The sequence below is a fragment of the Triturus cristatus genome, chromosome 2_2, assembly GCF_964204655.1.
Source record: "Triturus cristatus chromosome 2_2, aTriCri1.1, whole genome shotgun sequence".
NCBI classification, from domain to species: domain Eukaryota; kingdom Metazoa; phylum Chordata; class Amphibia; order Caudata; family Salamandridae; genus Triturus; species Triturus cristatus.
In genome coordinates this window covers 433,535,057-433,548,300 of record NC_140582.1, presented here as the reverse complement: position 1 = coordinate 433,548,300, position 13,244 = coordinate 433,535,057, and the positions used below count along the sequence as shown (strand labels likewise).

The 13,244-nt window shown below is 42.1% G+C and overlaps 1 protein-coding gene across 1 annotated transcript in view; it reads left to right on the top strand.

Moving 5' to 3' along the window:
- ABHD18 (abhydrolase domain containing 18) overlaps nucleotides 1–13,244 on the top strand; it is a 143,388-nt gene that overhangs the window by 28,992 nt on the left and 101,152 nt on the right. Inside the window, exon 2 of the mRNA XM_085641528.1 lies at nucleotides 1,355–1,463. Within this exon, the coding sequence (XP_085497654.1) occupies nucleotides 1,372–1,463 (92 nt within the window). The 5' untranslated portion in view covers nucleotides 1,355–1,371. The remainder of the gene's footprint in view (nucleotides 1–1,354; nucleotides 1,464–13,244) is intronic.

Below are 13,244 nucleotides of genomic sequence, written 5' to 3'. Positions count from 1 at the left end.
ATTGCTGTTCACCAGCTGTTAAGCTGAAGGGCACAGTTGTGCTAGTTCTTTAACTAAGCAGAATTAATTTTTTACCAATAAATGGCGTGCAGGAAGCAGGAGTCTCACAAATGGTGGAACAAGGTTACGACGCCACAGCAGAGGAAGGCCCACTTCAATGCCGCACATGCAAAGAAAACGTTCAGGCCCAGTAAGTTTCTACCAAACTGAGGGCTCCTGTGAATCCAAAGACTGAGCTCACGTGCTCAGTTAAGAGTGTGAATTCTCCAGCACCACCACATCCGAAGGCTCTGACTCTTCTGCCTCTCGTCGCCAATGAAAAGATACACCAAAATGTACAGACGTTGTGACTGATTTACTAGAAGCTCAATAAAGCTACTGTCTGGGCAGCAGGAAACATAGCAACAGCCCTCAGATATTTGAAAAGAAGCATTCTAAACTAATACACAGAAAATCCTTACTATGACGCAACTGAATTCTACAAGACACAACAGGTGGCATTGGTCCTATAAGGATCAAGAATAGTCTCAGTAAGGAGGGACAGAAGACTATTTTGTAGAAGTGTTCTCCTCTTTCCTCCTCCTCTTCCTACATCCCTCCTAGCTTCTTCGTATCCTTTCTTTCCTATCCTCTTGCTTGCCCTGCCTTTTCTCTATCCACTTTATCTCTTCCCTTCCTTCTATTCTCTCCTCCTATTCCCTTCCTTTCATCTTCATCTTCACCCACTCCCTTACTCCTCTGCTAATGCTAACAAAGGAACTTTAGCAATGCAAGTCTATACCTTCTATCCTTGACCCATATTGGTTTCATTGACTTGGCAGTTTAGGGCACCTGGCCTTTGTTGTTTTGTCTTTTATCACTGTCTGTAGCTCACTTTTCATCAGCATTGGAAGCAGTCTATGGGACAGAGGGAGAAATAAATGCCCGAAAAATGTGCTTTAATGTGTGTTTTTACTAGGTTTCAACATCAGTTTACCTAGGTATCCTATGACTGTTCATAATGGTGTCTTCTGACAATTAAAAGACTTTGGCAATGGCTTATGAACATGTAGGCACATCCCTCAAAGGGGCCTTTCCGTAAAGTTTTGTTTCACATTTCTGCATTCCAGCAACAAGGATTCCATAAAGCCTCATTCACGTCTGCTTGATGTTAATCTCTTTTATGACACTATTGGATAGCACCTTTCCATTCAAAGTCGCACTGTACATCATAATAGGGTGAGCATTTTTAAATGCGTTTTGCAAAGGTTGTACGTGAGGGAACCATTTTCTCCCCTCTGCTTTCACCTTAATGTAAGCACTGCAAGGTTAATTTTATTCCTGCTCTAATCAAATGTTTATTATCTTATTTTAGTGGTATAACTGCTGCGAATGGGTGTGAGTAAACTGGACCTGCTGTACAGGAGGCTTCTCCTTACCAAACTCTTCATTCGAGGATGGGGAAAACCGGAAGACCTAAAACGGTATTGAACAACTTTTTACTCTTCTCAAATGATTTGCAATGTGCTGGAGACCTATTTCCTTCATTTCTCCTACTCACCATTTAAGTCATAAACATCATGTGTCTCCTTTGTCTTTGGCTTGAAATCCTGCATTGTGGTGCATATTTTGATGCCCCAACATGATTAAAATTAAGGATAGTCCATTCACAGGAAGGAGAGAATCCAGTGCTCAAATACTTGGCGAAGACCATTAAAGAAAAATGTGCACAACTAGGCTTCTTCCAGTTCTCAATTTGTAAATGTATTCAAATATTGCAGTTGTCATTACAGAAAGTCTGTTAAAACTGTTAGTCTCTAATCTCATTTGCAGTCTCAAATTTGCATTATAGTACTATAGAAAGCAAAAGTTAGAATCAAAAGCCAATTCATTAATAAAATGCAATAGTGCAATGTGCCTTTATGAAATTCAGCAGCCACAACGCATATTTTAAATAGTGACATTAATAATACCAAGCCCTAATACAAAAAGACCACTCTAACCAAGAAGTTTATCCAAATAACATAATGTTTAACAAAACCATATAATATTTTAGGCAAAAACAGCACACAATTTTATGGCATAATATTACGTAGGAAGACAGCACAATATTTTTACTTGCACAGCAAACCAGTAAATCAATTTTCTTCCAATCAACCCCAAATAAATCCTACTTATACATGGTTTTCGTTGACTGTTAACACAAAATTTAGTTGCACAGAGGAAATAAGAAATTAAACGCGACATAATGGACTGTTTTGCACATTCATTCGGCACACAACCTTTTAATGTTTCAAAACACATCCCTTCGGCCGAGAAAGCTTGAGAAAAGTTACTTTAAACATGCAGAGATTGTGGTTGCAGCTGAATTCCCATCGTCTGAAGATCAATAAAAACAATGCAACCAGGTTGTCGTCCACGTCCTCCTTTCTCTTGTCAACAGCACCTTCTTCATTTGTCAGTTGCCTCATCGTCTTCTTGTTGCTCCTCTGATTAAATTCAAAACCCCTAACACAAACCGAGCCAAACAACTAAACATTAAGGAAACACTCATTTTAACAAGACTTATTATTACTATTGAAACAGCAGTCTTCACTAATATAGCTTTACCTATCCCAATATTCCATGAACCTGTAATTTCAAAGATTCTAAGTTCTCCTAATTGGTGGTTAGTCAGGTCATCAACCTCATTATTAATACCCCTACTGATATTGGAGTATAACACTGGGAGTGATTCACAAAAGGTAAATTTATTTAGTGTAAGTTTACTTTTTTTGGTATTCAGAAACTACAAGTTGATAGTGAAATACGAAGTGGAGACTCCGCAGTTGGTGTGGAGAATTCTGCACATAAATAGACCTGTCCTAGAGCAGTTGTAAACTTACTATTAACGTGTAGTTTGTGAATACTAAAAAGAGTGAACTTGGTGTAAGTTTACTTTTGAGGATTAGGCCCTGTGTTTTTATTATATGAGAAACTCCTCCCTCCTTAACGCCATTCTGTTTTGGATAACCATCGATCTAATCACAAGCATCTCCTCAGTAATCGTAGTTGGAGCACCTGCTGGGTTGCCTGCCAAATGCTCTTCTAAAGTTGGCAATTCCCTAATCTGTGCATCATTCACAGCAATCCCTACAGAAGGAATCAAAATACCAAACACATCTAGTATTTTTTTACCTGCACTTTCTCTTTTCAATCGAACTCTTTACTTGACATTTATGTTTTAGGAAAAATTAAAGCTAAATAACGGGAACCTGTCCAATCTTATGGAAGAGTAAAATAAACTGATATGTTGCAAATATAATAAATGCCTCTAAACATAAGATCAATATTACCTATCATAAAATCTATCTAAAATATAAACATGCGCACTATTCCATATCACAACTGAACGATCATACACACTATATTTAGTTTGCATCATACACACACTCTATTTCTTATCTTTGCAGATTATAAGACAAGGATATATTTGTGACTTTTTAATCAGTCTTTTGTCTCAAATCAAATCTCTTTTCTTTCAAACCCATCACCCTATATTGCTATATGTTCTTGTTATAGTCTTTAATAAAATTGCACTCTAGATCAGTCGGTCTACACACATTCTGTATGTTAACACTTCCCGTGTTAGTACTATGAAACTTTATATGGCTCCTAAAAATTTCAGTTGCTTTACATTTTCTAATAGTAGGTTAGTGATCTATTGGAAAATCATAATATACATTAGCTTCTAAATAATTCTGGTCCATAATAATATACAGATTATGACAATCCATTTGACATGGGTAACTGCATACGATTCACACCTTCTGAAGCGGGTGTGGGAAGTGCGTACAAATGCAAAAATCAGACATTCATTATGTCTATTATTTTTCAAGAAATCTTAAAAATCTTTATCTTAGCTATGGCTATGTTGTAAATTGTGAAGCTTTGTAGTATTCAGATATATTGCGCTACTAGTAGTGTTTGGGGAATACCAATCAGGAGAGTATATATACACAGCTGAAATAATAATTGCTATCATTTATTGGAAAGCCATACACATCATCTCTTTTCTTTGACTGCAAAGAACAGAAGGAAATGTGTTAATTTCTTTTTAAAATTCGATCTTCAGATGCAAAAATTGCAAAGTACAAAATGTACTCAGTAGTTAGGTTTCAAAAACTTATCGAAAACAAAAATTGTATAAAGAAAAGTCTTTCAGAAATTCAAGACAACTGTCCACTTGTTCCTCTGGAACTTATTCAGCATTGATCATTTCTCAGACCGTTACTACTTTGCAGTGCCTCTTGGGAATCTTGAAATATAAATCAAAAACCTTTAAAATCTTGTTTCTTTTATCCAATTCAATCTTTGTCAGATATGCCCATTCAGTAGCTATGTACCTCTTGTTTGAAACCCTCTCACTTGTGCCACTTATTGTTATTCCTCCCTCTGAGTCTCCAGTGTTCACTTCAGTCTCTTTGTCAATGCCTCCTTTGACTGTCTCAGCTAATATCACACCTGTTTATTCAGGATCTTCTTGTACTGCTCTATTTTTCTATCACTGTCAGACCAATGAGCTTCAGGTTAATCAGCTTAATTCAAGCTTACATCTTGAGTTGCTTCCGCTTGATTTGCTCCTTTTTGGTGTGCTCAAATTTGTATTCTCCCACCTCTGGAGCCATGTATTAAACTTGATTTTGCTTTTGTGATTTAACGGCTTGTTTTATCGTCTCTTCATCAGCAGCACGCACGCTCTGAGAAATGCGTGGATCAAATACGGCAATCCTCTACACAGCTCTGTTCCTCACCAAGAGCACCTGGTAGTGGCCCTTCCAGCGTGTTTCATGATAATTTTCTCCTTGCATGTTTCTTTATCAGGACCCAATCACCTGGTTCCAGATCCTGATCTAACTCTAAGTGCAGAAGGTGTAGTAAGTTGCACCTGTTGCGAGCGAGAGAGAGAGAGCGAGAGAGAGAGAGCTAGAGCTAGCTAGCTAATGTCAGCTAGGCTCCTGCATCAATCCAAGATCAAATCATCAGTAAAATTAATTAAAGCTGCAGATGCAATTCCTTGAAGTCTTATAGGCCCCCCCATGAGCGTCTCATAGGCCCTCAATCCTGTTTTCTTATTAGGAGTACATCTCAGACTTAACAATGCTAAATTAAGTGCATCTGGCCATTTCAGAGAAGTTGAAATAAGTTTTGCGCGTTTATTTTTCACCATTGTATCAACTACTCCTGATGCTTATGGATGATAGCTACAATGGAACATCTGATCAATACTCGGTGCTGCATGCAAAACTCTCCTGATCTGATTATTGAAAAGTCCTTCCTTGCCTGACATAATTGATGTTTGCATTCCAAATCTAGGGATCAACTCACTAAAAAAACATTTTACTACAATTAGTGCATTGCACTTCTTTGTTGGATGTGCCTCAGTCCATTTTGAAAACAGGCAGATTATAACCAATATGTACCTCTAACCATTTCATGGGGGCCTCTCTACAAAATCAGTCTGTAGCCTAATAAAGGGACCCATTGTTTTCCCTACATGGTTCATTGTAACAACAATTTTCTTTTCCATATTTTACTGGCACGCCATATGTTTCTGACAGCAATCCCCGCAGCTGTTCTGAAATGAGAATTAGTCCAATAAGTATTAAACAGACTCACCATTCCATCAGGTCCCACATATGTAGGTCTATCAAAATGTCTTACTGTGAGAACTTGGGTTGTTGGTTGAGGACGGTGAGAGCCCTTCTCAAGCAACAGCACAAATCCCTGTCAAGGGAACCACAGTCACTAAATTACCCTGTGCTTATCCCTTTGGTAGTTTGGCACAAAAGCAGTCACACTGAACTTGGAGTACATTTTAATAAATTATTTGAAACCAAAATGCCAAAAACCCAATTAGTAGAACTGGAGTTATGAATTTTAAAGGTTAAAATGAAAACTATTGCCCAACTGCTGAAATTTTATCGCACGAGTTGGGGCAAAGTCAAAAGTTACGGTTAACTATGATAAGCTGAGGTTCGGATACACAAAGGGGATTGGGCCCAATCTCTGCTTACATTTGGAGTTGGAAGAAATTTCTGGTAAAAATGTCTGAGAAGGTAAAGGTCAGCAGGGTAAGGCAGCTGGCATTGTCTGAGGAGGAGGGGGAGGTGTCCTCATCAGAGAGATGCTGGAGAAAGTTGCAGTGAAGATTCCTACGTTTGGATTCAGTCTCTTTTTTGGAAGTCGAAAATCTCCAGCGCGACGAAGCTGCGAGGTATTGCCAATGGGGCTCCACGAGGCCGGATGCCCCTCTGCGAGGAGCCGCTAAACAGGATTTGCTACTGCGGAGAAGAGCGTATTGGGAGTTGTAGTGATGTCAGGCCGACCGGTGATACACCTTGGGAATGTCCTGGTTTCCTCTCTGTTCTCAGAGCACTTTTTTTGGCAGAAATGTTCCAAGTTTTGTATTTGGGTTATCTGAGTATTTTTACCACCCCTTTCAAGAGTCCATGACTGGAGAGGAACCACTTGTAGGGGTCAGGACTCACTAAGGCAGAGTCCAGGTGAGCGGATCAAGATTTGTAGAGACTTTTGTGTCCCTAAGGCTCTGATCAGGAGGCCAAACAACTAGCCCTTTGAGATACTCTAGAAGACGTGGCTTCAAGATTTAGGGCAGGGCTGGAGCAGCAGAGCAGACCTCTGGTGCATCAAAGTATACCTTGTGCCCACTTTGAAGTAGAAGAAACGTCTGGAAGCTCCTCCCCTCCCCCCCCCTAGAACTGTTGTGAACGTCCTGCCTCCCTGTCCAGGGGCAGCCTGGCTACAGACACAAATGCAAGGTATGACGTTCATTGAAGTGCAAGTGGGGCTTCTCACAGCTCCAGCTCCTCCATTCTGCCTGGGATGGCCCATTCAGACACTCATAGTCTCTTTATTGTGTGGCTCTCTGAGAGGAATATACAAAGGCCGACTGCCACCCACACCTAGTCATGTGACCCAGAAACAGGCTGCAGGCACCAAATAGCTAGGGCACAAACATACCAACTTTCTAAAAGTGGCATTTTTAGAAATGTGACTTAAAATACAACTTTACCATTAAAGAGAGTTTTAAATTACATGTCAGGCCATATGTTCAGTATGGTAATACATAACAGGCTTGCATGAGTACATGTACTAAGTCATCTCGTGTAACATATTAAGGCAGATGTCAAATGTAAAAGACACAATTATCCGGTGTTCAATGTGGCAATTTGTCTGGTTATTTCCTCATAGTCGTTCAAACCCCTATTTACCGTATCAAAAATGTGGATCCACTTACACCCCCTGGTATTCAAAATGTTGGCAATGCTGCCCCCACGTGGGTTTATCATAAACTTTTCAATGACCCACCACCTCAGACTCTCTGCCAAGTGTCCAAAAGCGTGGAAGTGCTCCACCAGGGGTGCACCTTGAACTTTATAGCGTATCCTGCTGCAGTGCTGTAGGATACGTGCTTTAACTCTTTGCACAGTTTGACCGATGTACCTAAAATTACAAGGGCATACAATAGCATAGATGACCCCCACGGAATTACAGTTGGTGTGCAGCTGCATTGTATTTGTATAGTTGTTATGGGTACATTGTTTCAGTTCTCTAGTCATAGGGCAAGCATTACATTGTCCGCATTTATAATGTCCAAGGACAGGTGCAATGTTCCAAAGAGACTGTCTCTGGGTCTCCTGGGAAGTAGTGAATTGACAACATAGTCCCTCACATTTCTGCCTTTTTTAAAAGCATGCATAAGTGGTTCTCCAATGCCTATTTCATCAGAAATCAGATGCCAGTGTCTGTTGACAATCGATTTAACCTCATTACTCCTGGTACAAAAAGTGGTGACACATACCAGTCTCTCAGGTTCAGATTGCTTGGTGGATTTTGGTTCTAGTAAGAATTCCCTATGGCAACACCATGCACGTTTCCTAGCTTTTTAGGAGGCTTCTAGGGTATCCCGTGTCAGCAAGGCATTCTGTCAGGTCTGCTGATTCCTCAAAAAAGTCCTGTTTCCGGCTACAGTTCCTACGTACCCACAGGAACTGACTAAAAGGTAGATTGTCCCTGAGGTTAGGGTCGAAACGTCAACATTCCACTACTGGTCTGCATTCTACGTCCATTGCCCTCCCATCACAGCCACATATGAAATTATATTGTGCATCCAATCAAGAAATAGTTGTTTTGAATTTGGATTACAACTGTATTTAGGGGCAGGCCATCATAACAGGGTTACTGGCTGCATTGAAAACCATAGCCAGGTCCCTCGTATCCTAATGTTTCTGAACCTTTCATCCTTAACTGTTCTTTAGGATTTTTATCCTCTTCTTTCACCTTCACTTGAGCACAAAACCTTCCCCTTCCTTTTTTCCCCTCGCTTGGAAGTAGCCTCCTTTTTGATGTGGAACATTTTTGTGTTTGTATATGTCTTCCAAAATGTACTTATGATTCATCATCCAATTAAACTATGTTTACAATTCAATTGATTCTAAGGATACCTTTCTACCCATGAGACTGTATAGTGGAATGTGCTTTTCTGTTACGTATGTCTCAACGGTATGATTTAATCATCGACCTTAAAATTGTGTGAACTTCTCAAATACCATTATTAATTTAATTTAAGCTTAAATAGGATTGTCCAGGACCACTTTGTTTCTTTACCAATTGTCTACCCAGGTCCTTTGACAACTTACTGGGTTACCCCATTTACAGAAATGGCCTTTTTGTTTCCTGGGCGGCTCCGTTGACAACTTCCTTAGTTGCTTCTCTCGCCGGAGCCCTTTTTAGGTCTCGCCTGAGCCAGCGCGCATTTGCTGCTCTGCGAGGCATTAAGTAAGGGCTTTTGAGCTCTGAACACACGCTTGTGCCACAGTATGGAAAAGTTAAGCGTAGGCAACGCACTGTGCCTAGGCATTAAGTGAATGTATTTGAATTTATGGTCTCAGGGGCATTCTTGTCTTGTGCTTACAGTATGGAAAGATGGCAGCATTGTTTGAGAGCTGAAATGTAGGGTTGAACCTGCAGAATAAGTTGCACTTAGTTCTTAATACTATTCTTCAACTGATGCTATAATTAGGGCGACTGAAAAATACACTGCCCACCAAAGCGCTTTGATGCCCTTAGCGTCGATTCCATTCCTTTTTTTACTCTAACTATTCCCCTGCAGCGCTTTGCTCGCGCTCCGCACTGGTTGATGGATGTGCGGACAAAGATCTGCTGTTTCCAGAAATATGCTGCAGAAGGCGAAATAGGCTTCATGCCATTAACCCGCCCACGCATTGGGCCATTTGTCAGGCCTCCATGGAGCTGTTTCAACTCTAACGATACGCCATATAATTACACTCTACTCAATGCAACATAAATACACTCCACATACCACTCAAGACCATATAATTACATGCCACATACTTGCACTACTCAATGCAACATAAATACACTACACAAAATAACACTCAGTGCCACATAATTGCACGCCACAATTACACTCCACATAATAGCACTCAGTGCCACATAATTATATGCTACATAATTACACTGCACTCAATGCAACATACACTCCAAATAATACCACTCAGTGTCATATAATTACATGCCACATAATTACACTCTACTCAATACAACATAAATACACTCCACTAATTCCACTCAGTGCCACGTAATAACACGCCACATAATTACACTCTACTCAATGCAATATAAATACACTCCACATAATACCACTCAGTACCACATAATTACACACCACGTAATACCACTCTACTCAATGCAACATAAATACACTCCACATAATACCACTCAGTACCACATAATTTTATGTTAAAATCTTTTTTTAATCAGGTTGTTCAGTTGTATATAATGTCGTCTTGGTTTGTGTAAAGGTAACAAAAATGCTTAACACTTTTTATTATAACTTTTCAAAATGATGCACAGCAGCCACAATGCTCTACAACATAGCCAAATGTTGTGGCTAAACACATAAGGTCCCAAAGGCGAGACCTATTGGCTATGCCAATGCTTGTTGTCCTTACTCTAGGGCTTTCCATGCGCCCTACATTCAGTAGTGGGCTCATTTGTCACGTTCCCCAGCCCTGTATTCTCTTTACGGGCTTTGTTGTTCTTTGGGACCATCTTTGTTGGCACATACTCAAAATAACTTAACTACTTAACTCTGGGACGGTACTCGGGTGTAGAATAGCTCTTGTCCACGAAAGATTGTGCTTATTTATTATGCGCTTGCTGTTCTTCTTAGCAGCTTTACCAGCCTTTTAAATCACCTACTACTCAATTATTCAATCTGGATACTACTAAACAGTTAACCATTGCGGAAGGAACCAAATAAAAAGAGTCCAGACACTTACCTCTGTGGTGCCGTAGGCTGCCTGACCTTGACTTACGCCGTGCCACTGGCGTTGCCACCCAGATTCCTTTTTAGGTCTCGGGACCATCCGGTCGGCAGACCGGAAGTCCGGAGATTTCATGTCTTTGAGAAGAGGGGCTTGCACCCGCCCCTCTTCTCTCCTGTTCTCCATTGGCTGGCCTCTTAAATGCTGGCCAGCCACTGGAGAAGAGGTCCAGTCACTCCGATTATGCCCCGTCCTTTTCGGATCGGGGGGCGTGTTTTTTGCAACTTTTCGCATTCTCTCCTCCAGCCAATGGCTGGAGGAGAGAAAAGACAAACACGCCCCCGAATCCGAAAATGCCACTACCTTTCTCCGAGGCATTTCTTCTTGGCCTCGGAGAAAGGCGGTGGTGTGCCTTTTGCTCTGCCTTGTTTTCTTTTGCTATAACATATTGCCGTGTTTGTTTTTGATCTGCCTCCTGGCAGCTCCGAGCTCTGCTTGATATACGCTTGTCTCTTAAACTCTGGCATGTGGCCGTTTGATATGCTTTAACTTTACACAGTCCATTTAGTAGGAGCGGCTTCGTCACGCCCGGGGTCAGCTGAGATTGACCGCAGAAGGTCTCTGGGGGATAGAAGGGGTGACAAGACCAGGAAGGGTTGCTGCGTGGGCCCCACTGTGGTTCTTAACAGGGTCTGTGTCAGGGGCGCTTTCTCCTATATGCTGGGCGTCGGCCCTTAAAAAGGGCATCAGATGCATAGACCGGAAATCTTTTATTTTTATTTGTCGAACCTTGCATTGCTGATTCATTGGCCCAGCATTCACGGCTTTCGGCATGCGAGCATTGCTACTACTTCAGGCATTCTTTCTGTAGAAAGTTTTAAAATATGAACTTAATTGCTCTACTCTAACATTCCAAGTTGCAAGGACAATCGGCTGAGTCTGTAAGCTGCGCATGCTCCCTGCTAACGTGGGTACTTGACTCCCAGCTGCAACAGAAAGTGAATGTATCCAGTTTCCTAGACTCTCATGGCAACTATTGACTAACAGTTCAAGCTTAGCTCAAAAAGGGCGTCTGTGTGATTCAGGGTATAGTACAGCACAGTTTTCACAAGTCCGGTAAAGATATGAATTTCCGTTCAGAATTTTGTGTTTTCTTGCGTTTTTTTTACCGGCAGGCTTCAGCTCTGCCTCTTCTCTCGCCCTTTCACTGTCTCCCCCGCCGCCCCCTCCTCAGCCTCTTCCTCTGCAGTCTCCGCTGGACCCGATCTCCCTCAGCATTGGTATGCCCAGCGCCCTCTCTCCCCCAGTCCCTCCGCCTCTGCCTCTCTGCCTCCCTCCCTCCTCCTCGCCTCTCTCCCATGACGTCTGATCACATCTCGATGCCTTGAGAAGGATGCCCGTGCTATCACCAGCAACAAACAGCCTCAACGCTGCATCAGCCCTATAGTCACCCGGAGCTAAATTTAGAATTAAACAAATAAACGTCGAGGATCACATGTTGCCGCTCGTCGCCAGAGGTTTCTGGGATTCAAACACAACACCCTGCAATACAGTATGAAGCCACTTAAGCAGCATTTTGTCGCCATATACAGCCTGACATGGAGTAAGTTGACGCATTGCATTAAACCTCACAACATATTCCACTTATCACTTCTCGTCTGGCTCTACCTTGTCTGCCCCGCCCCCCCCCCCTCCCTACATTCCTTTGTTATGTGCATGTGAATAGCGCTTACTACAGCTTGGAAGTTCCGTGGCGCTTTCGGAATCTAGGCGCCCAGACCCCTACTGTCCCTGGCTAGTGGGTGACAGGAAGAGGTCTGCTGATATATGTTTGTTTACGTCTCAGGCTGTTTAGAGATGAGTCACTGTGGGTGGTGGTCGGTGAGGTGAGCATGGGCCGGAGTCTGGACAGTGGTTGGACGCGTGCACTGAAAGGCTAATGCTCTTGTTAGGAGGCAGACATTAGCTCCAAGGACAGTTATATTGTAGTGGCTTGAAAATAAACACACGCAGTGCCAGCGGGTCTACTAGGCGCTGAAACAGGAGTGCAGAGTCTCGGACCTGATGGAATTCCCCTCCCCCACATCTCCTGCTCGCTGTCTGTAAGGGTCACCCTACAACTGGAAATGCCTGTGCAACCCTCTACTTAACAATGGAAACAGAACACAATTACCAACAAATGCAGCACAGACTGAACTTTGTGCTCAAGAAGCTTGTTTCCAGCACCCCTTCCCCTCGGATGCTTTAAAACTGCTTAAATCAAGCCGTATGGCTCAGTGAGTTATTCAATACTCTACTACACAATAAACCGCGCCTGAGCACTTCACAGGTCTTTAAAAAGACCATTTGCATGTTAATGAGGCCTCGCTGTTGGTTCACCCCTTGTAAGAACCCCCGCAGCTCCACTCTGCCTAGATTCAGCCCCCCCACCCCCGAAATCAGCGCCACTCTGCCTACTGTTTAAAGATTCAGCCCCCCCCCCCCGAAATTTTTGCTTAGCCCCCCCCCCCCCAACATTAACTAGCAAGTGATTTCGCTGGTCGCTTTTTCACAAGCTCTGAACTTTGGCAGTGATGTTTCCCCTTGATAGAGAAGTTTCAGTTTCTGTATTTGGATTCCATGCCCATTCCTTCTTTGTCCTCTCTGCTGAAACTGCTCTCTGAAGTGTCAAATTTTATTAATACTAAACAAAAAACGCACTACCGTGCCAGGGCCAGACTTGGCGTTGATAATGATTGTTTGAAAAGGGAACTTTGAAAGGATACGAACTTGAACAATTCTGGTTTCAAAATATAAGAGAACACTGTAGAGGCATGCGTCTACCGACTGTTATATATAATTTGGGATATATTTCTTAATCTTTCAGTTCAGCCACTGCATGATTATATTGTTGTCTCTTTTTGAAACTCAGGA